Raw genomic sequence first — 27,220 nt, 5'->3', positions numbered from 1 at the left:
TTGAAGCAGAGTTGCGTGTGACAGTATCTTTCCCCTATATCCCTGACTATTATTCTATTAGTGTGAGTGTCCACAGAGGCCTGTCTCTGGAAAAGGTGAGATGCCTGAAGCACCTTATTAACTGCACTCATTCTCTGACCTCCACCACCCACGCCAACTTGAAGTGGGCTCAGAATCCATATTTCACTGTGTCTGCTGCACCCCCACTCCCATCCCGCCCAGGCTGCCTGAGGCCCAGTGGGCTGGAGAATGGCTTGGGCCGTGGGCATAGAGCAGCAGTTCAGAAGCAAGTTGTCTGGGCCACACCCCAGGTGGACTGTCACCTCTCCCTGGGGTCTGGAATGAGGACCAGCAGGCCCTACGGCAATACGCCTGCCTGCTGGAGGGCAGTCACGCGAGCTCTTGGGAGCACAGGGGGAGCCTCCCAGGACGCATGCTCGGAGAACAGGTCTACAGACAGAAGGAAGGGAAGTGACCTGCACTGCAAGTCAAGACGCAAAGATGCTGCAACTCGGAGAATCTGTGAGCCTGGCTCCCCACCTCCTGCCGGCCCGGCCCCTCAGAAGGCTGACCACTTTGTGTCCTTGAACTCCACCAGACTCTTTCCTTTCAACACACACCCCCTGGTTGTCCCCAGCCGACATTAACTGGTCATTTACATTCATCTAAGACTGTCGGCTAAAACGAGAGGCAAAAACAATACCTTGGTTGACACGTGGATGCTGGCGCCCTTATCCAGGAGCAGGGAGACCATATCTGTGTGCCCCTCCTGGGAGGCCAGGTGGAGAGGGGTAACTCCCTGCTTTGTCACACTGTTAGTCTCTGCTCCATAGTTCAGGAGTGTGGAAGCGATCTGCATCTGATTCTTCTTGGCAGCAATATGTAAAGGAGTGTAGCCATTCTAAAACATTCAACAGAGCAAACACTGTGAGCCTAAGAGGTCTCCATGGAGGAAACGAGCCTCTCTAATCAACAGAAGTTAAAGGTGAGTTTATGGTAAACCCAGAGTCTCACTCATCACAAGTTTCCATCAACAACATCCAAATCTTTGCAGCCAGTGTCACCAGGCTCCCCATTCCTAGACAGAGGTGGGTGCAGAAGGGGGAGTTCCCTTGCCGGAAGAGCTCTTCTTCTAGGGGCCCACCTTTGAATGCCCGCAGATGGTTTCCTACGTCCCTTGTCTTCTTTTCCAGGCCACCCTTCCCCATTCCTTCCCCTCTGCCCGACACACTGCCTCCACAAGGGACAACCGTTCCACTTTGTCAGACTGCCCTTGGAAGGTGCCACCGGCACTTAATGGTGACCTTCGGGCAGGTGTGAACAGTGAGCGCCAGGCGGAGCCCAGGACTCCTGCTAACAGGCCCCTGGTTGGTGGCACTTCCTCGGCAGTCAGCGCCACAAGCCACCGCAGAGCCAGGCAGTCAGAGCTCCCAGGCCCCGCACGCGCAGACCTGCGGCCTCACCTTGGCAGTGGCGTGGGGGGAAGCCCCCTTCTCCAGCAGCAGCAACGCCACCTTCTGGTTGTCGTAATGGGCGGCCACGTGCAGCGGGGTCAGGCCGTTCTGCAAAGGGCGGCAGGTCCCACGTGAGCCGGGCGCCGGCCGCCCCGGAGCGACCGGCGCGCGTGGCTGCAGACACCGGCCAGGCGCAAGTTAGGTGGGGAGGCGCTCCAAGGCCGGCGGAACCGGCCCCCCAGGACCGAAGACCTCCCGCGATGCCGCTGCCAAGCCTGCAGGCGACGGGCGAGCTCCCGCGAGCAGCCACGACACGCACACGTGCCCTGGCCCCTCGGTGGGCGCCGCAGGGAGGCCCTCGCGTGGACGCGGCCGCGCCGTCGGGACCGCGCGCGGGCCCCACGAGCAGGTGTCGCCCCACGTACCTTGCCCGCAGCGTCCGCGGAGGCGCGCCGGCGCAGCAGCAGGTGGGCCACGTCCAGGCTCCCGTACTTGGCGGCCACGTGCAGGGGCGTGAAGCCCTTCTGGAAGGCGAGGGAGAGGTGGTGGCCGCCACACGCAGCGGGGTGGGCGCACGCGCGGCGCGCCGACTCTCAGCCATGACCCCCAGGAGGAAGGACGGCACTCACACCCCGAGTGTGGCCGGGCGGAACCGGGAGCTTTTAGCTCAGGAGCCTGCAATGCGACCTCGTAGGTGGGGTTATAAAAGCCCCCGTGTCAGGAAGGTGGCTCCCGTGCGGGCGTGAAAACTCAGCCTATCTCTTTCTTGCCTCTAAAATGAGTAGGATTGACACAACAGCTGCCCTCTCTTCAACCTTCTCTCTATCCTTTTGATAAGGCCTCAATTCCAAATTTCTTCAATTAAATGTTAAGCTTGTGATTCAGTTGATTTGTATTTTCTGCAGAAAAAGCCAGCTACATGGTGGACAAAACGAAAACCACGCTGTGTGCGTGGGCTCCTTCCGTGAAGTGCCCTCGGCTTTCAGCTGCTCGGATGTGAGCACCTGGATGAGTCCCACTTCCTACCTACATCGCAGCAGGTTTCACAGCACAGGCGGCAGGCGAGCGGGCGGCCAGAGGGCTGCTGCTCCTGCTCTGGGATTCGGTTCTCCGGCGCATTCCCGCGCCCGAGGGAGGCAGCGCGGACACGTCTGCACCGTGAGCTACCCGAATACCGGTAAGAATCCGCAGCTCTGCTCTACTTGCGGGAGCACCCTGCCTGCCAGCAGCTCAGGCTGTGCGCTTTGCGGTCCTAGCCCCACCCCCCGCACTGACCAGCCCCGTTAGTTAGCTGGCTCCAGTTAGCGGGGTTTGTGTTTTCTTCTCAGTCACATGCAAACAGGAAATTCCAAATCCAGTGTAACACGTGGAGAAAACTACTACTCTGCCCAGCATGAAAATCTGAACATAAGGAAAATTCAGGCTGGTATGTATTCTTTGTTCAATGACAGTAACTAATAAAGCGGGATTCTCTAGCCTTGCTCCATTTAGACAATGCACGTACCCCAGCAAGAGGGCAGCTGGTAAGGACCAGTGTGAACCAGTGTCAGAAAATACAAGGTGAAGTGAAGTAGCTTCTAGAAAGGACCAAAAGCCTCACACTCAACACTGCCAATCTGGTGAGATGTCTCTTCCACGTTAGTTACACTAGTTCAGTATTTCTGGGGCTTTTGTTTCCTTGTGGGAATACAGGCTAGACTTCATAGTGGGAAGGGAAGGGAGGGCGGCCCCTGCTGTTTGGAAACCGTCCTAGTTGAAGCACTAGAGAGCTACTATACTGGAAACAGCACTGGTACTAGTTAGAAGAATGAGTCCAGCACTCCTGCTGAAAATATGATAGGGAACCTCACGATCCCGTCTAACCATTTAGAAAATGAATCTAAAATAATGAAAGAGAAAGCAATCAGTCAGAGGCCTCCCCCCAGAAGGTCTTTGCCGCAGAGCAGAGACCCTGACGCGGGACCCCTCTTGGCCCATGTTGTCGCGAGGCCTCCCCTTACCTTGGTAGCTAAGGACTGGGCAGCCCCCGCTTCCAAGAGGACGGATGCCACATCCACTCGGCCTTCCCGGGCAGAGATGTGCAGTGGCGTGTACCCGTTGGTAGTGGCCGCATCTGGATGAGCCATATGTTGTAGGAGCAGCTGGACAATCTCTGTCTTCCCCAGGCGAGAGGCGATATGCAAGGGTGTCTGCTCCTCCTACAAGTTAAATCAAGTCAAGCATTAGTGCCAGATGCGGAGACCCAGACTTACACTTTACTCAGACATCGCCTTGTGGCTTCTGGGAATCTCCAGGAACCCCTGTGCACATGGAAATAGTTACTACCCCTGAGCCTGGCTTCTTCAGCGTTTGCCACAGAGGTGACCTGTTTGGTCACAAGATCCTCCTTCGATTCTTCATAAATGTGTATCTCCATGAACGGGCCCACTGTTTCCTAGGCATACCAAAATGTTTCTCAACTCATTAGGCTCCAGCCCTCGTTTATGTTTAAATATAAACAACTCATGGTTCTGAATAAGAAAGAAATCTAATCCAGAAGTCCTGAGACCTAGATTCTCATCCAAAAGCTTTCACTAAGAGACAGTATTTATTCCAGGAACCGTATCAAGTACAAAAGAATGAGGAATGCTGGGAAAATTTTGTTCTTGTTCCGCTCAGCATGCTAGGGACACAAAAGCTGGTCATTTCTTCAAGGAGAGACTGCGGATAAAAGAGACATTGTACTCTGACTGTATAAATGTTCCAGGAAACACAGCACATGGGTCTGGGACTTGCATCCAGGACTGCAGAGATGAAAAGGAACTCTGGCAAGAAGGAAATGGGGTTAACTATCAGCCGAGTGCTTTCACTGAAAGACACAGAGAGGATGCACTACTGTAAGGGACAGCAGGACATGTCTGAGAGGCTCGGAAGTCACCTGAGCCAGGTGTAGTCAGGAGAATGCCTGCAGTGCTAAGAGAACCACAGCAAACCGCTGTCTTGTAAAAGGAAGACTGTGTGACCTAGAGGACACGGGGGCTGTCTTCACAGTCGGCCTGCGGGCGCAATATGGTGACAGCAGGAGGGAAGCTGGGCGAGCTGCCCGGGATGAGGCGAGTGGGGCAGGCACAGCAGGGCGGTGGGGACGGCTGTTCAGAACAGGCAGTGTCTCCCAGTTATAAGAAAAGAGGAGCAAGAGTGGGCTGCCGGAAGACAGAAGCAGCACTGCATGAGTTTCAGGGAGGTGAGAGGTGAAAATAATCATCATAATTCAATTATTTGAGTAATAGAACTGGAACTTTACAAAGATGTGGCAGACATAAACTTCTTCATGTGTGAGGCACACTCGCTCCTATCCTCATACAGACCTGAAAAGAAGGTGGGAAAGGTAGTATTAGACCTTCTTCCACAGAAGAGAGATTAAGAGAAGCTCCATGAGTTCCCCAGGATTGTCCAAGGTCACTCAGCTACTAAAACAGGACTTGAACTCAGGCCTTGGCTTCTAAAGAGAGGCATTTGCTTGGACATTCTAGAGAAATGGGGACAATAATGTGACCAGTAAGAAAACTAACAGGACGAGGGGACTCTCAAAAGGCAAGGAGACTGACAACACTTTAGATGACACAACTGCCTGTGAAACATGGCAGAATTAACCGTGATAAAGATGGACCACAACCATCACAGAACAGACCTGGAGCTCAGGGCCGACACCTACTGCTTCTGGGTTCGCTCCCCTGTACTTCCACCTGCAGACTTAACAGGGTGACACAATGTCAGCTGTGTTTCTGATGAGTGACAGCAAGAGTGGGGCAGTGATGACCCCTAACCCACAGCTAAGCAGTGGCCATGCGTGACGGGGAGTAGCCAAGCATTCAGTGCAAATGTCAACTATTACACGTGGGTCTCAGACCACGGAGCAGCAGGCTTATCTCGAAGAACATTAAGACACGGAAGCAATTGAGGTAATAATAATAACAGTAATAATAATAAACATTTATTCAGTTAAAAAAGGACATAAGCTGTCTTGCCCACTTTCTTCAACCTCTGCTACAGCCCCACCTGAAGTGGCAAAGGCAAGAACATGCAAATTTGGTTAAAAGTCTTCCTGGCTGTGATGGGAGCCTCAGCCCTGGGAGGTTTGAGGCACCGTTCCCTGAGCTGCAAAGTGCGATGTATAATCCCACGCACAAGCTGATCTCAGCCACAGGAGACAACTGAGAAAGCAGAGCGTAACAGTCACGGGTGGGGGGGAGGGCTAAAGCAAAACGGGGGCGTCTTCCCAACAGAAGGGGCGACAGTTCCATCCTCATGAGGTGCACTGGCTGTGACATGGCCAGGAGGGGACGAGCTCTGCCTTACTGCCACGGGCTGCCGAATTCCAAAAGTAGGGGACTTGTGGGCCCCACTCCTTTTACTGAAAGACTAAAATAGCAGTGGCTGGGACAGGGCCCAAAGGTTTGATCCATTTTCTGCTAGTGGTTTCTAGCTAATGGGATTCCCGGAACCAAAGGGGCTGGCAGCTTCTAAAGTTGTAAGTGAATTCAGTAGCATGTGAGTTTCAGCCCAGGGCCCTGGGACTGTCAGTCCCCAGAGCAGGTGCCAGAGCCCCTCCTGTGCCCAGAGAACATGGGCTCCTTGAGCAAGACAACTGCCCGCAGGCAGGCCAGTGGAGGACACGAGGAGAGACCTTTCTAGGCACACCACTGACTGAAGAGGGGAGGCCCCTGCTCTCCAATGCATCTGGCTCTAATTTTGGCTGTCTCCCCTTGGAGAGAGCGAATTGTAGAGCAGTGGGAGCAGGTCAGGAGGGTGTGTGCTATACTTGCATATGCACATTGAAATACCAACGGGCAAACTCAGCAGATAGGTATTGGTTTTTCTGCCTGATGCCCCCTGACCCTTCTTCTGTGAAAAGCCCTCTTGGGGAGGAAGTGGACACCCCCACTCCATGTGGCTCTAAGGAGATGTCACCATGTCACCCCACCTCATGAATAGGCCATAGATCTTGGCCACAGAGGTCCGCTCAGGTGGGCAGTGGCTATCAGAATCCAGCAGTTTGTTTGGTGGCAGAGTGAAGGGCTCCCTTTACGTCTGAAATGGGACATAAAGCTGTCAGCACAGAATCCTCTTTCTTGTCCTTTCAACTCTGTGACCTCAGGCAAGTCAGTGCAATCTTGAACTTTAGGACCTAAGCTGTCCTATAGCAGTTAAATAAGAGCACATGTCACATGCTTCAGGGATCACAAGTCATTGCAAAGAGTTAACTGAACCAGAGTCCCATGGAGCCCCAAGGGGCTCCATGAAAATAACTTGTGGGGAGAGTAAAATGCAGCGCCCATGAGAGGGAAAACCAGAGCTCCAGCCACTCAGTCTGTCCCCTGGGAAGTGGCCGTCACCCGTGAGTTTGCAAGGAAAGCAGGTTTGGCCCCACCCCGGGCTGCTCAGTCTGCACCCGACAGGAACTTTTTATGCCCAATGAGCTGTGACACTTGTGCTCTCCAGTCACAAGAACGCTGCAGGGAGGCGTTCTCAATTACATCTTAGGGCAGGTCGCGGAGCTGAAAACAAGCAAACAAAGGCTGATGTGACATTTAATATTTAAATAAGTAGGAATAAAAAATTAAAGATGTTTATATGCAGACCATGAGACTAAGTATAGTTGCAAAAGAGAAGTAAAACAATCGAACTGGTGGAATTTGTGTGTAAAAGTAGATACATACACACATAAATGTTATAATATTTCAAAGGAAAGATTCTACAGCCAGTGGTTTTTGAGGAAGGGGTTCCAGATGATACTCAAAATGGTATAAGGCAGTAATAATAGGTAAAATCGATAACAAAAAAAAAAGGCAGAGATACACGAAAATGAGATTCCCATTAAAAACAGAACAAATTAAAGTCTTAACAGAGAAAAATACTAAGCAGTTTTATTTTGAAAGATAAGTGGGAAGCCTTTTTATTATGAAACATGGAATACAAAATGTTTACCAGGAATATTATCACACTTCCTGGTAAAAACACTGGAGTTCATGATAGAGTACACTGACTGGCCATAAAGTTTTCTTTAGAAATAACGGGATGCTGGGTAACCTTAAAACGAGAACAGGCAGAGCGATTTCTGGGCAGTGGAGGTATTCCGTATCACACTGTGGGGGACACATTTGTCCAAACCCACAGGAATACACAACACCAAGAGTGAGCTGCCGTGTCAACCGTGGGCTGTGGTGACGACATCCATGGAGGCTCGTCAGTCGTGACTAATGCCCCAGCTGGTGGGGGTTGTGGGTAGTGGGAGGCTGTACGTGCGTGGGGGCAGGGGTGTATGGGACTCTCTGTACCTTCCTTCAATTTTCTACGAACCTAAAGCTGCTCTAAAAATAGTCTTTATGAAAAAGAAGAAAAATGCCGAGGCAGGGTAAAATACAGTGTGAATAACAAAAGCGTTAAGTATTTAAGAACAAGAAACACCCGTGGTGATCCCCAAGGAATACAAATCACCCTCCTCGTAGTGGATAGAAAGGTGGTGACATCTAAAAGCACCATGTAGTGTGAGGCTGCCCACGTGTGACTGGGTTCTGCGGGAAAAGGCTGTACAACTCAGAGGCAGGGGATGGTAAGCAAGTCTGGGAAGAGCTCCAAGGTTTCTAAGTCCAGTCCTCATGCTGAATGCTGGAGACCTGGGCATGAAATGACACTGTGAAGGGCTTCGGCAGGGGCATTCACTCGGCTCCAGGTTCTAAACTGGAGTCAGGACGGGAGAATCCAGCTGAAGTGAGTTCTACCTTAGATGTATCTCATATCGAAGGAGAGAAAGTGTTGAAATATTCCACAAGAATCCCAGAGATGCCAGTGCAAAGTTAATGGAACAGATAGTACACAGCATATTGATGAAAACTACCGGTATACTCAGTGTAAAGAAAGAAGGTGAAACAAGCAATTGGGACACGAAGTTTTAAACAAAAAGGAGAAGGAAGGGGAGGAGGTGACCAAGAAGAAGGAAAAATCAGCCTGTGGGAATGGAAAGCAATCAGAAACAGGAAAATCCAATAAACGGTCTCCAGGGCCCAAATCCTTCTGTTTTGGGAAAGTGGAAGAAGGGAAGATTGTCAATACATAAAAGCAGCGTAAGAAGACAGTGAACCCATCCCAGAAAGGGGGACAGTGGAGCCCACGGAGGGAAACACGAGCATGTGAGAAGAGCTTGTTGTGAAGGACCCGGTGGGGCCTGCCGGTGGACAGTGGCTTTGGGGACCAGAAACGGATATTGATACGTGTCTGTGTGACACAGGTAGGATGAGAAATTCATGCAGTTAGAACAGCTGGGAACGCGCTTCCGGGTGGAAACCCGTGAAAATGCTGCGTTTCCCAGACGCTGAACGGCACAGGTCTCCACGCGGTCCCGCTTCTGACACGGGCGTCCTCGCGCCGCGCGCGCTCGGCTTTTCCTCCCCCCGGGACGCGCGCCCTCCGCCCGCGCGGCCGCCCCAGCCCCAGCCCCAGCCCGGCCCCCGCGCGGCACCTACCCTGGCTCTGGCGTCCACGAGCGCCCCGTTCCGCAGCAGGCAGCGCACCACCTCCGCCTGGCCCGCGCGGGCCGCCATGTGCAGCGCCGTCTCCCCGCGCTGCGGGCACAAAGGGCGCAGAGTCAGTGACCGGCGGCCTGGCTGCGCGGCCCGAGGCGGCAGGGAGGCCGGCAGCCCACGGCGTGTCTTCCCGTCTCGCAGGTGGTACGGACCGGCTGGTTCTGCCCACGGCTAACCAGTGGACGGACCCGAACCCCCAGGATACGGGGGCTGAACCTGCAGCCAACCGGGCCCCACCGACTGGGCTTCGGGGGATGACGGCATCTTTTATCCTTCGGTCTAAGTCTGTCACTGTCACACTCGGCTATGTAAGGACAGCGTGATCTCACCGTCGTGAGAAATTACATGCTGAGGACCGTGTCAACACATCACGGAAGCCCATGTCACTGGCACCATACTTGTCATTCCTTTTCATACTCAAAACTTGTTTCTGAAATAAACTGTTACTTTACACTTGGTTTGTCTTTGTGTTTCCAGCCTACACCGTGACTGTTGGGACATGACATCTGCCCTGCCCAGGAGGCCTTTGCTTAGTATTAGTGCGCTTATTTATTAGACAGTTATTTGAGAGAAGTCCTGAGAGGTGAGCAAAGCTACTGTCACCAGTCCCGTCTGCTGGGATGGCCAGCCCTGGGCAGGGGCCAGGGTTTCACACTTACCAGGAAGTGGTAGCTTAGCTGCAGCATGAGGGGGACGGTTACGAGGAAGAGAATTTTCTCTTTGGGAAGCCTGTTAATTACTGACTCTAAAAGACAGGTTTTGGGGTTGTTTTTTCCCTCAGCATATTTTAAAACCACACCCAGTTCTGAACAAGGCAGAGGTTCACTCATTCAAAGAGCCTTACAGTCATAAAGGAATAAGACACTGGCCTAAAAGTTAGTGCTCTTACTGACCACCACCATTCTAGAAAACAAGGCTGACTTCCACCAAGTAAAGGAAACCCTCCAAATAAACTGAACTGATCTTAAAGTTGATTGCGGTAATGGGATACTTCCGACAAATACCAGAGAATAATTTCTCTGATTCCTTGCACAAGAAACCCTTAAATCAAGGAGATTTAAGGACAACTTGAGGTTTTTCCCAGTATTCAAAGGCCCCATTCCGTTAAGGTTATGAGTTCATTTCAAATAATCTGACTTTGAAAGCATTAAACTTGATGTCTACTTTAATTTTTGCCTTTTATTGATGATTCATTCATCCTCCACCGGCCTTATTTTCTAATGATATAATTTGACTTTTGTAATGGAAATATATCTGGAATACATTGTTTTATAAAATGACTTATTACTGGAATAGCAAAATTTGCCTTCAGACTTTGGTTGTATGGCAACCATGACTTCTAACGTGTTTACTGTATCATCCAAAACCTGTCTCTAAGTAGATGAAGCGAAGACCTTCTATTAAAAAGAAAACCTCAAAAAAGAAAAGTCAAATCTTTACTCAATCTCTAGGTCTTATAAAAGTACAGCAATTTTACTAGTTTTAGTAGAAATAAAGACAAAAATAAATTTCCTTAACAGAAGCTAAGTCAAAGAGGCCTCAGAAGCACCTACTCAGTGATGAATTTATGTTTACTTTACAGGCCAAGGTTGTCTGTAAGAGATTTTAAAAATGTAAAATGCTTCCTGTATTCATCTTACTATTTCCAATACCCTTATTTTACACTGAAAATAAGTTATTTTTATGGTGTTCACACATTTGAAATCGATACATTATATATAAAACCCATTCTGAACTATTAAACGTTATATGTGAATATACACATATTCACACATGGTCTCTCCCTTTGTGACAATGGTCTGGCTTGATTTTTATTGAATGACTCTGGGGTTGCTGACTTTTATTGTAAATTGCCCGTAGCTTTTTATGTTATGTTGCCCTTATTTATATGTAAGTGTAAACAAGAAAATGAGAGAGGGTGTACAGAGTTGTGATCAGTAACTTCCCTTCCATGGTGTGGGAACCTCATCTTATTCAATCCCCTTGCTTTCCTCACTGCAGGCTAACTAACTGAGGACTGGGGGAATTCTTAAACATAACACAAGTGTGAACTTAGCCAGGAATCCAGTGACTTGCTCAAAGAGAACACTTGCTCACACCGCACACTGTACTGCCCCGAAGTGCTTGGGCCTCTGCTCCCACCGGGGTCAGTGAACACTGTGGAATGTGGATGTGTCAGGACTGGCAGTGCAGCCTTCTGGGTGCTCACGTGCACTGCTGAGCATTCTGGGAAGGGAGCTTTGCAGTAACAATGTCGGCACACGGTTAGGTTATTGGTACACAGCACACTCGGAGGGAATTTGGAAACAAAAACAAGCCTGGCAGGAGAACAGGTGCGCTCACGTCTGAGGCAGGCACTGAATGGCACGCCCCCTTCTCAGCTGTTAAAACTGCTCTGCTTTGGCTGCATCAGCTGGGAAGCATCAAAGCACGGCAGACAGCACTGCATCCAAAAGTGCAACACGGTTTCAGGCAACACACCAAGGCTCCAACGACGGGTCAGGAAAGGACCGACTGGCACAGCAGGCAGGCAGGCAGGCAGCACCCGCGGTTCCTCAGTCAGCCTGCAGTCTGGAGCCAGTGGCTTTCTCCTCAGGCTCTGAGAACGCACCAGGGCCCAGGCACCCCACGCTAGAGAAGGCTGAATCCTTGTACAGCTAGGGTAACCAGATTCCGCCAATGAAAATACAGGATGACCAGTTAGGTTTTCATTCCAGGCCAATGACTGGTAATTCTTTAATATATCTCATCAAATGCAAGGGACATACACATATTAAAAACCATTATTTGTCATTTATCTGAAATTCAAATTTAACTGGCAGTCCTGTATTTTCCTTGGCAACCCGACTGCCATGGATTCTGCTCCCTGACAGACACTTCATACCAAATAAAAACAAACAAAAACCAGCCAAGAAACCCGTCCAGGAGACAGTTACACTGGCAGGTATCTCTCAAGTATTTGATTTGAGGGGGCTAAAGGGAAAGAGTATGTAACGGACAGATGAGAACATCGAACAAATGAAGACTATAATGCCCAACAGATGGAAGTCAAAGTCTCATGTAACAGTGTCTAAATTTGAGAATCTTTAAGAACCTAAAAAAGTCAACATTTTTATTGTTTTAATGTTTTATTTATTTTATGTGAATATCTATCTGTAGCCTCCCTAGCATTTTTTTGTCCCTCCCCCCAGAGGAGAGGACTTCAACATGGAGTAAATCCATACCTGTCACATGATTTGGAACCGGTCACTTAAGAAGTAAATTTAGAGTGGCTGCAGAATCACACCACCATCTCACATGGATTTTCTTTGATGGTTGTGCAAAAGTCTCCCCTCATAAAGATTACCTTGGAAGATTTCAGTTACGCATCTCATACAAGTACTTATCTAGGTTATCATAACACAGCATCACCATTGCTCCGAGATCTGCAGGCACTGGAATGCAAATATGGAAAACACAGCATGCTGGGAAAGTCCTCAGAGGACTTTGTTGGCAGCTGCTGGTTTGTACGGGTCTCACTTAGAAAGCGAGGTGGCCATCTCTGAACAGGAAAAGGATGGTGGTCATCTCTTTGAAATCCTAAGAAGTGACTAGAACCTGAACTCAAATTGGCAGGTTATGAAATTACTTATTCTTAATGGAGTAGACATTAGCATATAATATTATTACCTTAGGAGTAATAAGCTGTAATGCGGGAAATTTATAAACATGGACTTTATATTTCAATTCTTTAATGCTTTTGTTCCAACTGTAAATAACATGAAGAGAGTATTAAATAATATTTAAAGTCAAGTATATTTGTATCACATGGATTTTGTCCACGCCGCAGACACTTCACAGGAGGCGTGTCAGATGCGGGGAAATGGGAGGGGACGCAGAGTTCCGAAGCTGGGGGCGGCCGGGGGGCTCAGGGGGCTACAGCGCGGTGCTCACCACGTGGAGGGTGGGTTCCCCCGCGGGCCGGTGGGCCGCGCCCCACAGCTAGACTGACAGTGACTTGACTTGGAGCTGGTGGCGCCCGGGAAAACACCCTTCCCCAACTAAAGGACAAAACAAAAACAAGAACCGCGAACCTGCGCGTCCTGCCTCACAGTGCAAGAGGAATGAGTCCCCAAGGTAGCGACAGGGGTCAATCACTTGCTCTCGAAAACGAGACTGGTTTCAATAAGCAGCACAGCTGCTTCCCTGGGCCAGTGGTCCGTGGCACAGCCCGAGAAAGCTCAGCACGCAGCGGCCACGGAGCTTCCAATCCACGACCGCGTTTCGCGCGGGGCGCACTCCCACCCGAGGAGAGAGTGGCACTCGGATGTGACAGTTCGCAGGGCAGACCCCGCGAGCACGAGACGCCAGGAAACCGGGCCAGGAGGCCGCACGCGGGGCGCCCGGACTCGGCGGCGGGCGGGGTCGCAGAGCAGCGCCCCTCGGGGGCCTGGCAGGAGCGAGGCGCCAGCGGGCGGCCCCACGCACGGCGGAGCCCACGGCCACGGAGGCGCCGGCGCGGGACAGTCCCGCCAGCGGAGAGAGGGCGAGTCTGGGACCGAGACGGCGCCTGACGCCGGTCCGCGTGGGGCGTGGGACGCGCCGGGCGTGGCACCAACCGGGCTGCCGGCCCCACGCAGCCGCCCGCGGTCCCGGAGCGCGTGTCTGCCCCGCGCCAGGGTCGCCTTCGCCCACCTCACGGGCGGCGTCTCCTGCGCCCCGGGCGCGCGCGGCCGAGTCCCACGGTCGCCCCGACGCGATCGGGCTCGGCCCACGCTCGGCCCACGGCGCGGCCCACGGCGCGGCCCACGGCGCGGCCCCGCACACGCGCCCCGCACACGCACGCGCACGCGCGCTCGCCCCCTCCGCGGCCGCGCCCCCGCCGTACTCACTATGTTGGTGACGTCCGGGGACGCGCCGTTCTGCAGCAGCAGGAGGACAATGTTCAAGTGGCCCATGAAGGCGGCCACGTGAATCGGCGTGAGGCCGGACTGCGGAACAAAGCGACAGCGGCTTCACTGCCCTGCGCGGCAGGCCGCACGCGGGAGTGGGGAGGCCAGCGGGGCGCGCGGGGAGCGCAGCCTCGCGGCCCAGCGGCGGGGCGTTTGCTACCTCTGTCACGGCCTGGATGGACGCCCCGTACTTGACCAGCAGCTCCATGACCTTGATGCGGTTTTTCTTGCAGGCAATGTGCAGGGGGGTGAACCCGTTCTGTGCGGGAGACAACCGGGTTAGTCGGCCGCATGCACACACTCGCGTGTCACACACTCCATGCTGGCACAGCGCAGGCGCCACACCGCGTGCTCACGTGCTCCGTCCCTGCGCTGCCGGGGTTGACCTTGGAACGAAAGGTCAGCGTGCTGCAGAGCCGGGTCTGCACGTCATCCTGTGCGTGTGGCCACGGACAAAGGGAAGCCAAGAGAATGACACGGGCCTACTCTTCAAAAAGCAACGACAGGAGACGATGACTCTTGAGAAGGTCTGAAACACTGACTGGTCCGGGTATGAAACGGCGTGACGAGGCCCAAAGAGAAGTAGGAGCTTTCTGACGGAGGGCCGTTTCTCAGAGGGTAAAAGCCATTCATCACATTGACTTCAAAAATCCAAGACCCTGACTGCCGCTACAGTGTCTCGGCTTGCTACCACTTTCCTCGTGGAGGAGGAGTTGCTAATTAGCAGAAATCGTTATTTATGGTGATAATTTTTTATATTCAGAAGTTATATATCTTGTATTAAAGTTTTTTATAAGGAGTTGTATATTAGCATAAATCATTACGTTGATAATATTTTATATCTCGATGTTATATTTCTTATATTAATAAGTTTTTATAAGATATGTCCATCAAATGTATTTATAAAGAAATGATTATTAAATTCCTAAGTATTTTCAGGAAAAGTATGGAGAATTTCTGGAATAAATGGAAGGAGGTGTCTGTCAGAAGCAAAGGAATGTGGAGAACTCTTCAAGGCATTTTCAAACTTTTCAAACTATGCTAATGTGTAGGAATTGGGGTAAGTTACATAAAAATTGGTTAACTAATCCTGTGCTTAATCCTTATGAGTTATGTGTTATATTTCACTATTACATTTGTATTTGAACAATGATCTCTACAGATAGAATATCTATTCTGCCAGTTAACAAGTTTTCAGGTCCCTTGGGGACTGCGAGACGTCAGGCAGTATTTCCTACACTAAGAGTACTTAGGAAAGCATAGGGTCTCACTGAACCTAATGACTGATTCTTCACTGTGTTTGTTAACTCAGTCCACATTTATGAGCTCTGTAATAAGCCACATAGAAATAGCCACACATATATGTAACACTAAAAAGATCTGTAATTACTAGATTGCAATACTGTATAAGCTTATTCACCACTGTCCAGTTGAAAATGAGTAATCTCCTTCTTGTGAGAAAAGAAATATCCTCACATAATTGCACATAACCCTAAAAGTATATTTGCTTCCCAGGCAATGAGGAATAAATTAATCCTAGTAGAAAATTTCTAATAAAAATAAGATTTGATATTTGATCATTTTAATGGCATCCTCTCATCTTAAATATTATCTGAAGACTGATTTAACTGACATAAATCATGTAAGTGTATGAAAAAAGGTTTGCTTTTAGTTTTAGAATTAGGAAACGGGAGGCATAAATTAGTCCCAACGCTTGTGGTTAGAACATAAGTGAAGCAAGGAAAACTTATTCTGCATTAGACCTTGGGAGACACAGAAGCTGCTCCCCGGAAAGCCTCCTGCCGATTTCCCTTGAGCAATCTCTGGAATGGTCTCTACCAAACGCCTCCTGAAGCAGTCAGACACTAAGCAATCCTTTGCTATGAGTTGATGGTTGGGGAATCAGTTCAGGAAGGAAAATCTCCCAGTGAACTTTGCACAGGCTTAGATTTGACACCATCTGACACAGTCAGAGCCACTCACCACTTTACCACCTTTTTTGTTCCCAGAAAGAGATTAATAAAGTTTAACTTTTTCATACTTTTATTTTGACTCTATCTAGATGTGTCTAAAACTTATTTTATAACTCCCTAGTTTTCGATTTGTATTTCCCATTTACAATTGTTAACGCTCCAGAGGTTGCTTCTCTATGTGCCACTCGCTCATTGTAGAAATGTTCCTTGCTATTCTCTGGAACCTACTCTTGCTCACTGTTATTTACCAGCACACTGGGAGAGCATGAAGGAGGCAGGCGCTTGTGAGAGGGGACACAGGGAGCAGAGTTAACTGCGTGCCTGTGACGGTGCATGGCTGGTGGTGTCAGCACCACCGCTCAGTCACGTGGGTCTGCCTGTCCCGATCTGGACTTAGCTAATGTGGGCTGGGCCAGTTTACCAGAGCTCTGGCGTTCGGATTGGCTCTCTTGTCCAGAAGGAGTTTGGTGACACGGTAGTGGCCACAGTGCGCGGCGACGTGGAGGGCCGTCAGGTAGTCCAGGGTGACATCATCGACAGGTGCCTTGTGCTGTAACAGGTGCTTCACACATTCCACGTGGTCCCCCTGTGCAGCCATGTGAAGCGGAGACAGCCCATTCTGCGCATCAAGACAAAACCAAAGCCAAGTTCCACGTTAGTCATTACTTCCAGGTTCTGAAACAGCAAATTCAGCTGTGGATCTCTGGCACAGTTGGTAGCAGGGAGGAAATTATTTCCATTTGACAACTAAGTATATAGCAGATTATGTTTGGTAAAAAGGGAAGCTAAGAGAACTTTAATTTCATTATTCTGCTATGCTTCGGCAAAAACACCAATGAATATGTCTTTCATGAATGAATACATAGTAGATATGACGAGTCAGTTGGATCTCACAATTATCGGGGTCAGTAGACATACAAAACACAAGTGATAGCTGATGCTTGTATTATTCGTATCCAATTCTACACACGGAGATCTATATTCAGTTCACCTCTCTGCACGAATCTCTTAACTTCTAAACGGGCAGGAGGATGAAGAAGGAGCAAGTGGGGGGATCAGGAAAAGACAGACTTCCATCACCTCTTAACCCCACGCTGCTCTGAACCCCACGGTTCCTTTTCTCTCTCATGACACATGAATTAGACTTGGAGAAGGCAGTCATGTAAAAGCCAGAAAAGTGTGAGACAAATGTGGATCAGGGGCCCATGACCTCCCAACTTGTACATTTTGAGGATAATTTATCATCATTGATGCTGCCCTAAACAGCTTTAGCCTTAATTCTTGGAGGTCACCATCAGGGACACAAAATAGCAGGTAATTCACTGATTATCAGTCTAGGTAGGACTCATTTTTTTAAAGTTCAATAAATAAGTTTACAGGAAAAAAATATTATGAAACTAAATTAGAAAACCTTTGCACATTAAAGAGAGTGGCCTTATCAATGCAAATATGGTCAGTAGAAAATAACTGTTCCAAGTACCCAGTTTGGCAGTCGTTATATTAAAAAAAGCAGAAATTGGATAAAAAGCCAAAACAGACCCGAGGCCCACTGTTTTCAACAAAGAAGGTGATTTCAACAGTGAGGGGTGACAGCTAAAAACAAATCCATCAAAATCTCATTTGGTGGTTTGTGGGTAGTACCAGTGTATGTGGTTTTAAAATTACTAGTATGTTTTTCTTTGTTTTTGCAATACTCTTTGTTCATAATTATTGCTTTTATATTTTGAAATTCATAAAATGAACTTAGAAAAAAAGAGCAAGTTGATGAGAAAGAATTTATGGGTCCGGGGAAGAGCGTACAAGGGCGAAGTGAAAAGTTCAGGCTTCGGGGGGGTTGGGACTGCTGTATTGTCGGTCTCTCTGGCAGTCTCTCTGTTTTAAATGTTGTTTTATCCATGTAAAGGTGACATGGAAAATAAAATCTGTACCATTGAATTATTTGCTCATTTTCACAAGTAAGGATGGAGCGCCTCTCAGGCCCCATCTAGTCCCAGGGAAAGGGACCCTTCTCGGAGGTTACATTCTCAGTGGGAGCGGACAATTCCAAAGAGGAAGAACTGAAATTCAGAGCGCGTTTGTTAAAAGCCCCCAGTGCTAAGAGGAAAAGCAAAGCACAGGACGGCCAGGGAGTGTGCGTGGGGCAGGTGGCCGGCCGTGGCCTCCCTGGGACAATAAGTCCGGGTGAAGATGTGGAAGGCGGGGAGCACTGGTCCTGCTGAGTCCGAGGACCACGTAAGCAGAAGAGAGGCAAGTGCAAGCTGCTGTGTGGGGACCACCGGCCCCACCGGGCCACAGTGAGGACAAGGCGGCTGAAGGCAAGTGCCTGAGGGAGGCCAGAGAAGGAAGAGGCCTCACCAGCCACAGCAGGCCTCTGACTCGCCCTGAGCCAGCTGGCACCGTGGGAAGGGTGACGACAGCATCACCACTCCAGCTGTGCTGAGAAGACGGGTGCAGTGAAGGGACAAGAAGGGGCCACCGGGGACTCCTGCACTCATCCAGCGGGTGGCTGCGATCGGACCAGGTGGTGCTGAGGACACTGTGGAGAAGTTGCTGACTTGGTGACACATTGTGAAGGAAGAGGTGACAAGGTTTGGTGATAGGATGTGGAGGGAGAGGCCAAGCACTAGATGAGGCATTTGGCCTAAAACTGAGAGTACGGGACAGCCATGAATGGAGATAGGAGAGACTACGAAGGGCTACGTGGAGGGGATGGGGAACACCAGGCCCTGAACTTGGCACTTCCAGAACCTGAGATGCCCGGCAGACATCCAGGCGGCCGTGGGAGCGATTCACGTTCGTATGTCATCAGCATACGAGCAGGGTGGCAATTACAGATGAAAGCGGATGCGTGAGGACAGGCAGACAGACAGACAGGTTGGCTTCCGGAGGTCCTGCTCTCACAGACCTGACAGGGAGGTCTGAGAAGGGAAGAGTGGGCAGCCTGGCATTTGGCAGCAAAGACACAGCAGAGACAACGTGATATGGGCCTGGCTCCCGCCATTGGACGGAGGTGGCAGTCTGTGGCAGTTCTCTCCTGATGGCCTCAACTTTCTTAGTGTTGTGGGAAGTGAAGACAAGGAAAAAAGTCGAAAGGTTTGAGGGAAAAAGGGAAAGTACAGAATGGTCTGTCAGCAGGGAGCGGGCGTATACCGCCTAGGCATTGGTGACGGCCAGAACCACAAGGTCGACTCGAGGCTCCGGACGGCAATGTCCAGCAAGCTGGGTCACTGCGCCTGGGGGTCTGCTGCAGCCAAAGGCAGCTGCCAGCACGTGAGCTTCACTGAGTGAGGTGACATGTGGCTGGTGAGTGAGCACAGATTCATGCTGGGAGGATGAGGGACGTGGACACAGTGGCTGTGGCCCCAGCAGAATACACTTAGGGCTCTGGACAGTTAGCTGGAGCATAGAAGGGGTGCGTGGAGGTCAGACAGACAGGTTGTAGGGGGCTCACCGCGGCCTAATGGAGACGCCCACTGGAAGGATCAGTACGGCGCTTGCCAAGGTCATCACGGTCATGAAAAATTAGAATAGGGGTCATTGGAGAAGAGTCACACTTCGCTGAGCTAGACTTTTCAAAGAATGAGGGGGGAGTGAAAAACTAGCCAGATGAATATTTGCTTGTAGGAGGAAAAATGGGTAATTCAAAACGGGAGTGTTGATGGAGGGAGGGAGGGTTGTCGGGTGGTAGGGACCTGTGGCCTCACCGAGTCGGTTCCTTCTTCATGTACCTTCCCCTGCAGAACTCCCACTGATGTACTTGTCTCCCCATCTATCCCACCTACTAAACGCTGAGCTTCTTAAAATTACAGACTGCGTGTTCTTCATCCTGACAGTCCCTCAGTAACTAGAACATTGCCTGACACAGTGCAGCTAATCACTATGATAGCTAGGAGATGCGTGCGTGAATGAATGATCTAATGAATGAATGAATGAGTAAAGGAACATAATCATGCAGGATCCTTATATATGAATGATATTTAATTGTACAAGAACGCCATTAAAAATTTCCATCTAGGTAATCCATGGTCTTCATTAGTGATACAACAATTAGAGAAAACTCTGGACAAGATTATTTTATAGTTTGTGGAACAGTGTCACTTGCCTATCCTCAATTTAATACATCCTTTTTATTGGTTGTAAGTAACATGGCTGGTCTGCAATTTTCTTATTTCCATTTCCGTTTCAATCCATTTCCTCAGCGAAACTTTCCCTAATATCTGTACCTTACTCAGCCCAAAACACAGCATTGTAAAGACAAGTCTCTGCAATACTCATGCAGGTGTGAGAACGAAAACAATTTCTCTCTCTTCTTCGTATGTTTCTGATCTGAAGGCACCCTTTCATGGCCTAGGGGGCACATCTCTAAAGACTGATTTCATTCTCTACATATTTAAAATGTGTGAGCTGGCACGTGCTCCAAATAATTTCAGTTAAGTATCAATTAAAATGCAGTATAAATTGAAAACAACCTGCTTACATTGGCTGCCTGGCTTTTCTCAGCTTGCCCTCGTAAGAGCATCAGCGGGTACCAATCCTATTCAGGGTGGGGGTGGAGGAGTCCACGTATAAGAAATGTCCTCTGTGCCAATGTTTGTCATCTTAAGGATGCAGGGTGTTGGTGCATAGCCATTAAACAGCTGTGCGATTGTTCTCAATTTATGTCTCATGGTAGTTTCTGGTAACCCCAAGTAAGGCTCGACAATGGGTAAGTGTACAGTAACAAGCCTTTAAAAATATGTTTGTATAGGGCAAACCTATAAAATCGGCTCCTCACTGGTTTTTATTTATATGGATGAGAGTTTTCCCCATGGATGAATACACTGATGAGATGAGACCAAGGGTAGATATACTGCTGTGCATAGAGAACAGGAAGCTTGTCGAGCGTCCTCTGTAGACAGCCTGGGCCAGCTCGTGTCCTCCATGTCACCCACTAATCCATTATAATCCACCCACCCTACTGGTGAGTCATCCTTTTTACCAGATTGCCTAAGAGACAGAGGCTGGAGAGCTAGAGGACTGATGTTGGACTGCTAATTGTGCTGCTTTGAAAGATAATTTACATTAATTCACAGCCATCTCAGAGCATCACAAAAGCACAGACTCAGAGAACATAAGTTATTCTCATTTGTACGTAATAACTCTCATTGACATATAACGCAGTAATCGTTACACCGCCATGTGCAGTAAGAATAGCAGAAAGAACGTGAAGCATACACTCAGTGGATCTTAATGCACATATCTGTCCATCTTAATACTCTGAAAACGCTGATACATATGATGCATTCCAGCATACGGATACTGAGTCACTAGGAAATATTTCATGAGAAACAGAGGTCATAGGAGAGTGGCCTCAAGAGCTCTTTGGTCCTGCCCCAGTCCTGTGACCCTCCCCTCCCCTGTCCCGCCCCAGTCCTGTGACTCACCTTGGTCCTCGCCAGCAAGGGGGCGCCCCGCTCTAGCAGAAGCTGTACCACCTGGTCATGTCCGCTTCGTGCAGCGCAGTGCAGTGGGGTCAAGCCATCCTGCCACAGAGGGAAGGAATTCATTCACTTTTTTTATAAACCAACCCTGCTCTCCTGCCACCTGGAAGACAGGGTGTCCTAAGCTCAATCCTAGTGACTTAGCAGGCCGGTAAGAGATGTACTATCAGTTAAATGACAGAGAAGGCCGGTGAGAGAGGCAACGACAGAGAGCTCTTGACAGCGAGCGAGAGGGGGACAGGGAGGAGACGGGGCAGCGAGGGAGCACAGAGCTCCAGCGCCTCTGTGGTCAGTGTGGCTGGCTCTGCTGCTGCTCAAGTGTCCTCGCAGGTTCGGAAGGTTGCTGATCTTGAGCCCTGTTGCTTGGAGCCAACTCAGACGCTAAATTGTTTCACTGATTTCATTTTGGTTGTCCTAACACAACTTTTACCAAAAATTCTTCTTTACTTAATTTTATCCATCTATGTTCTCTCTTGAATTGCCACTATTTTCACAAATTTTCTTAAATGCTCCCTGAAGCTCATAAAAAAAGGGTCATTTTTTTTATATTCTTCTAAAGTTTGCCACACACATTTTTCATCTACAAACTACATAATGATTTCTCAAAGATAAAATATATTATTAAAAATAGGATTATAAAAAAATAGGATTAAAACAGCATCGAATAAAATTGTAGCATGACTGTATGTTATTTATAAAACGACCTGAACTGATACTTCTCAGGTAGTTTCTGCCTTTAGAGCACTCCTAAATACCCTCTGTCTTTGCCTTTAATTTCTCTGTGGGGTGGCATGGCCCAAAAGCATAGGAGATGGGAAATATAAGACAAAATGGACAAGAAGTTTGAGAGTAAACAAAATCCTAAGCACATAAATTAAGTGGTAATTTCAGGCTTCAGGAACAAAAGATGAAGAGTGTCACAGGGAACGGAGGTGAGACCATAGGGAGCAGTCGGGAGCATGAGAGATGGTGGGCAGCCACGGGGACCCGGAGCTTGTCATTTACCCAGAACTCTAAGGCCATGTCTGTGTGTCTCCTTCCAGGACTGCACCTCTGGGTTATGCCTTCCTCCTAACACATGTATCATCTGCCTCTGCTGATCCACTATCCTGGGGTTTGTGTGTCAGTCCTTCCAGTTACCCCCTCACACACGTCTCTGGATCTATCGGTGGGCTCCTTGCCCTCCGGCTCGGGCTAGCTGGCCTATGGGGAGGTCTTGCTGCTTAGGGTTTCCTAGGTCTGGCTGCATCTCTGTACCAAAGTCACGCTCCTGCCAAAGCAGCCATCTGCATCCATTCTCTCCCTGAAGTTCTGGTAACGTCTTCGAAGTCTCACCTTCCAGGTCAGGGTTGGGAGCCTGCCCTGCCATCCTCAGAACTGTAAACAGGCCCTTTCCTGGCATCTGCTCAAATTATCAAATTCAAGTGCCATCTGTTTTTAGCCAGAACCAGGCCTGATAATGATGCTTGCACTGTTAAGTCTGGTTGGCCGGTATGAGGACTCTGGATAACCAAAGACCTGGAAGCCTGAGGAATTCGCATGGAAAGACTGCTCGTCCAGCAAAAACTCACTTTACCATGGTAGCCGTGATGCCAAGTCATTTCAAAGTTTGCCAGACAGGAGTCTAAAAGAGAAAGTGCAGGCTAAGTAACGAAAGGATCATGCGTCTGGACCTCGGTAAGTGGACCTGCGGTGGGGCCACAGCTGCTACATGCTGCATGTGACAGTTACATCCGCTTCATTTCTCACACATGTTCCCGTAGGGGCTTCGCTGAGGCCCAGCGTGTGAGAATTGGTACCCAGCTAACGGAGGCATTCTGTGCAGCAGTCCCTGTGTGGGCTCTGAGGTCCCAGAGCCCCGGATGTGTGTCTTGGCTCAGTCCCCGGGTGACTCGCTGAGACTCAGCTTCACGGCAGGTAAAATGGGTGTGACTTTCCTTACCCTGTTTCACTTACAGCCCGTGTGAAAGATGGGGTCGGGGTGCTGACTTAAATCATGTTTAGAAAAGGTGTTTTGCACGGATTACTTGAAATATTCATTGTGTGACCATGTGGAAACCTCCAGAATACTCTCAGAACAACAGGAAAATAAGGAGAACATGTAATAACCCCACAAGCACGTCAAGGAATAAAGATTAAATCAGTTCTAAATCCTACATTTTACTGATGCAGTTGATCTGCCTTAGAAAGGACTGTGACTTACATGCTCAACCTCGGTGGATATGGGGTATTTTCTACAAAGCACATCATCCTGTTATTGCAAAAAATCCTCATCAAAGTTCTGTAGTCAAGGATTTTTTTAACTTAAATTCTTAAGACTGTTGAAAGTTGCGGTTTTTCCCTCCAAAAAGTGTTCCCTTTACATTTTCACTGGAATCAGTTCAAATCACACCATGAGGTTGGAAGTTCTTAAAAGGGAAGCTCAGTCCCCAATGAGCCAGCTGGTAACCCGCAGCGTCAGTTTCTGACACCATCTCTCTCCTCCCCTCGCTAAGACTGTCCTTCCACCAACAGACCCTGAAGGCTGCATGACACAGGCTGTGCCAGCGATGAGGCTGTGTGTCCTCAGCCCATGCACACGGCTGCTCGGGACTTTCTTTTCCCCTCAGCAGTCTCATCTCTCAAATGGCGAAAGAAAACATGTTTCATGAGTTGATGGGAAGATGAAGTCACACGCCATCTGTGGGGTACGTCGCACGGTGCCCGGGACGTCATACGCACATGACAACTGGTGGCCACTACTGCTGTCACTTTTTGTTACTTCCAATAACAAGACCCAACTGTGACACTTTTTCTGATGTGCTGATTTTTGTTCATCATTCTTTACTGTTTCTGTATACTTTTGTTGTTTGCATTAATGTGTATTTCAATATTTTCACCATAAACCCTACATGGAGTATGTCCACATTTAAATAATAAATAAGTTTAAAAATAAAAAAGAACAATGCCCTTAATAAAACCGGAATTACTAACGTCATTTTTAACTAGCTGTAAAGTTTCTGTTTTAACGTTAAGATGAGGTTTTCCAGATACCAAAGAACCAAGGCGCTGCTGAAAACGGAAATCTGGTGATTTAACCGGATCACTGTCCTCGACGAGACCGTCAGGGTGCAAACGTCTCGGAAGCTGACAAAGTGCTGAGGAAGCGGGGGAGAAGCCCTGGATAGGCTTAATTAATAAAAATTAATTACCCCAAAGCCTCTGTGTGTCTTGCTCTTCGCCAGATAATGAAAACCGTACAAATGAGAATAACAACGGACAATTCTTGACAGAATATACTAAATTCAGAATGATTATGACTAATTTGATTGTGAGGGGATAGTGAGACCTGATTTAAAAAAATGAAAGGATAATATTTATATTATTCTTAATTCCATATACAGAAGCTCTATTATACTACCTAAAAAGATAGTCAAAAACAAATAGAACATTTTTGTATTTTAAAATATAAGCATAGTCCTTTTTAAGTAATCCAGCATTCCAATTCCAGCCACAGATCTTCATTTCAGTTTTTGTCTCTGCCTGGATCTCACCGTGGCAAGGACATAGGTCCTTCAGTTGTAGCCAGAACTGAGAGAACCTGACTGCTTTTAACATCCTACCCCTTAGAGATGAGAAAGCATTTCAACTCAGGGGGAAAGCTCCGTGCCAGCGTCCACACTGCACCTAACACTGGGTGTCTGGAGCCAGCTCACACACACTTGTGCCGCCAGCGTTTTGCGCCTCTTCCCAATCCTGTGTTCAGTGACACCACATCCCAGCTCTAAGTGGCTGAAGGAAGGATGGAAGTGGTCACTGCAGGAGACCAGCAAAGGCTACAGACCAGAGCTTTTCTGAGGGCGGAGCTGATGACTAGCCGCGTTTACCAGTGCACCGCTCAGTCAGTGCCTGGGTGCTATGCGCTCGCACGGCTGGGCTCTGGGACCCAGCTGCCTTGTCAGCCGTGCGTCTTAGGGTTCAGGCTCCAGGCAGCAACTCAGGATCTATTTGTTCAGGAGTGGACGAAAAGAATGTGCACAGTTAGAAATCTATCCTCGCTGCACACGCGCTTGAATGAAATTCCTGTACCTGCTGTATCTGAACGCTACACGGGATAAAACGCAGCCCAAACATTTCCTTCGCAGAAGGAACCAAGCTTCCTTTAGATTGCTACCTTGTTCAAGGACAATTGGTTGACGGCAGAACTGGCATAAGAATCCATTTCTTAGCACGGTGTTTATGAAAACGCACTGCCTTCATTTAGAGTTAGACTTTTAAATTATATATGTAAATACATGTAGGCATGCAAATTAGAGTATCTTTTAAAGGACTAAACAAATATCAAGAAAAAGTCAATGGCCTCAATAAAGAATGATCCTCCAGAGAAACGTTAATGAGACCAATGCGAATCCCACGACAAGAGCAAGATACAATGCTTTTGCTCCCACAAGTACTGTCTTTGCACTGCCGCTCTTGAAGCTGAGAGCTCTCACTAGAAACAGAAGGGGCTGTAGGGAGACATCGCACTATCAAAGTGCTTGAAGAGTTAAACAGAAAGAATGTGCCGGAGAAGCCTGCAGCACAGCGGTTCCTAACTCTGCCCCCGCAGGGCAGGGAAGGCATGCGCCTGGCAGAAGGGAGGAAGCACGCGGACTCAGGTGCAAAGACACTGTCCACCACAGCCACGCCCTGGACAGACCAGCGAAGCACGAAGGAGCTCCCACAGGCTCCCCTGACATCAGTGCTCTGGACCAAATGTCTTAGAGAAAGGACTTTAAGAAAGCCATGTTTCCTGAGGACATTAAAACCCAAAACACAGCCCGGGAGCTGCTGTGTTGCTCAACCTCAGAGGCCATAAGGCTTATTAAGCCAAACACTTGCCAGCCTCTGGATTTGCAAGGGATTGCCCAGATTTCCGCCTTACTCCTGGGAATGCAAGTCTCAGAATTAAACAAAGTGACAACACATCACAAGGGAGTCTATTGCCATCACACAGACTTCTTACACCACATATTTCAGAATTTTCATATTATAGGAATGTTTAAAGTTTTATTGAAGTCTAGGATTAACCAAATCCACTCCAGAGAACTGACGTTGAATTACAAGTTTAACGTTTATGCAAGTAACTGATTTAATTTCGGTATCATAATCAAAAATTACGAGGAGCTCAGGAATTTGCCCATCTCACTTTTAAAAAGATAAATCATAATATCTAAGAGTTAATTCTCACAAAACCCTGTGAGTTAGGTACTATTATTGGCCTAAGTTCAGAGAAGGTAAGTAAACCGCCAACATCACACAGCTAGTAAGTGGGACACGTACTCTGAAATCAGGTGGTCTGCCTCGGTCTGTACGTTGCACGTCTGCATTCTACTGCCTCTTACTGTATATTTGTCGGCAGTGCACAGAAAGTCTGAACTGGACTTTAATTCACAAGTTTGGAATAAAGAAAGGGCCCTGCCTCTTATGAAGCTGGCCTGAGTAAATGCACAGCATGATAAGCACACGCTGTTCTTCCACAAGTATAACCTCTGACCTCCTGCTTTGGTCAGCGTAGCATAACCACTTAAGAAAAATGATCTAGGAACTGAAAAGTTAGAAGCAAAAGGTTTTCAACATGCATTAAAGTATTTTATGAAAAATGCACCCTCTCGTGGCTTAAGGTACCCTGTGAGTTTGGGTTTCTGCTACCCACGACCAACCAAACCAGAGATGCTGGAGTCCCATCCTTGATCTTTGTTCCCAGAAAGTCAATAAACAGGACCTGAAAAATTGTCTCACTGAGGACCGTGCTGTTTCTCCGGGTACTTAGGAAAAAAATATTAATTCCACTTTGCAATG

The 27,220-nt window shown here is 48.7% G+C and overlaps 1 protein-coding gene across 6 annotated transcripts in view; it reads right to left on the bottom strand.

The window, feature by feature from the left end:
- The window catches only part of ANK2 (ankyrin 2), a 193,845-nt gene that overhangs the window by 81,064 nt on the left and 85,561 nt on the right, over window positions 1-27,220 (bottom strand). For all 6 annotated transcript variants that reach the window (XM_081075592.1, XM_081075593.1, XM_081075594.1 and 3 more), the window contains exons 10-18: window positions 21,344-21,442; window positions 16,342-16,539; window positions 14,108-14,206; window positions 13,888-13,986; window positions 8,957-9,055; window positions 3,455-3,652; window positions 1,880-1,978; window positions 1,464-1,562; window positions 704-901 (exon numbers count right to left, since the gene is read on the bottom strand). In XM_081075592.1, coding sequence (XP_080931718.1) covers window positions 704-901; window positions 1,464-1,562; window positions 1,880-1,978; window positions 3,455-3,652; window positions 8,957-9,055; window positions 13,888-13,986; window positions 14,108-14,206; window positions 16,342-16,539; window positions 21,344-21,442 — 1,188 coding nt within the window. The remainder of the gene's footprint in view (window positions 1-703; window positions 902-1,463; window positions 1,563-1,879; window positions 1,979-3,454; window positions 3,653-8,956; window positions 9,056-13,887; window positions 13,987-14,107; window positions 14,207-16,341; window positions 16,540-21,343; window positions 21,443-27,220) is intronic.

This window comes from Rhinolophus hipposideros, assembly GCF_964194185.1.
Source record: "Rhinolophus hipposideros genome assembly, chromosome: 16".
Classification (NCBI taxonomy): domain Eukaryota; kingdom Metazoa; phylum Chordata; class Mammalia; order Chiroptera; family Rhinolophidae; genus Rhinolophus; species Rhinolophus hipposideros.
This window is presented reverse-complemented; position numbering and strand designations above follow the sequence as displayed.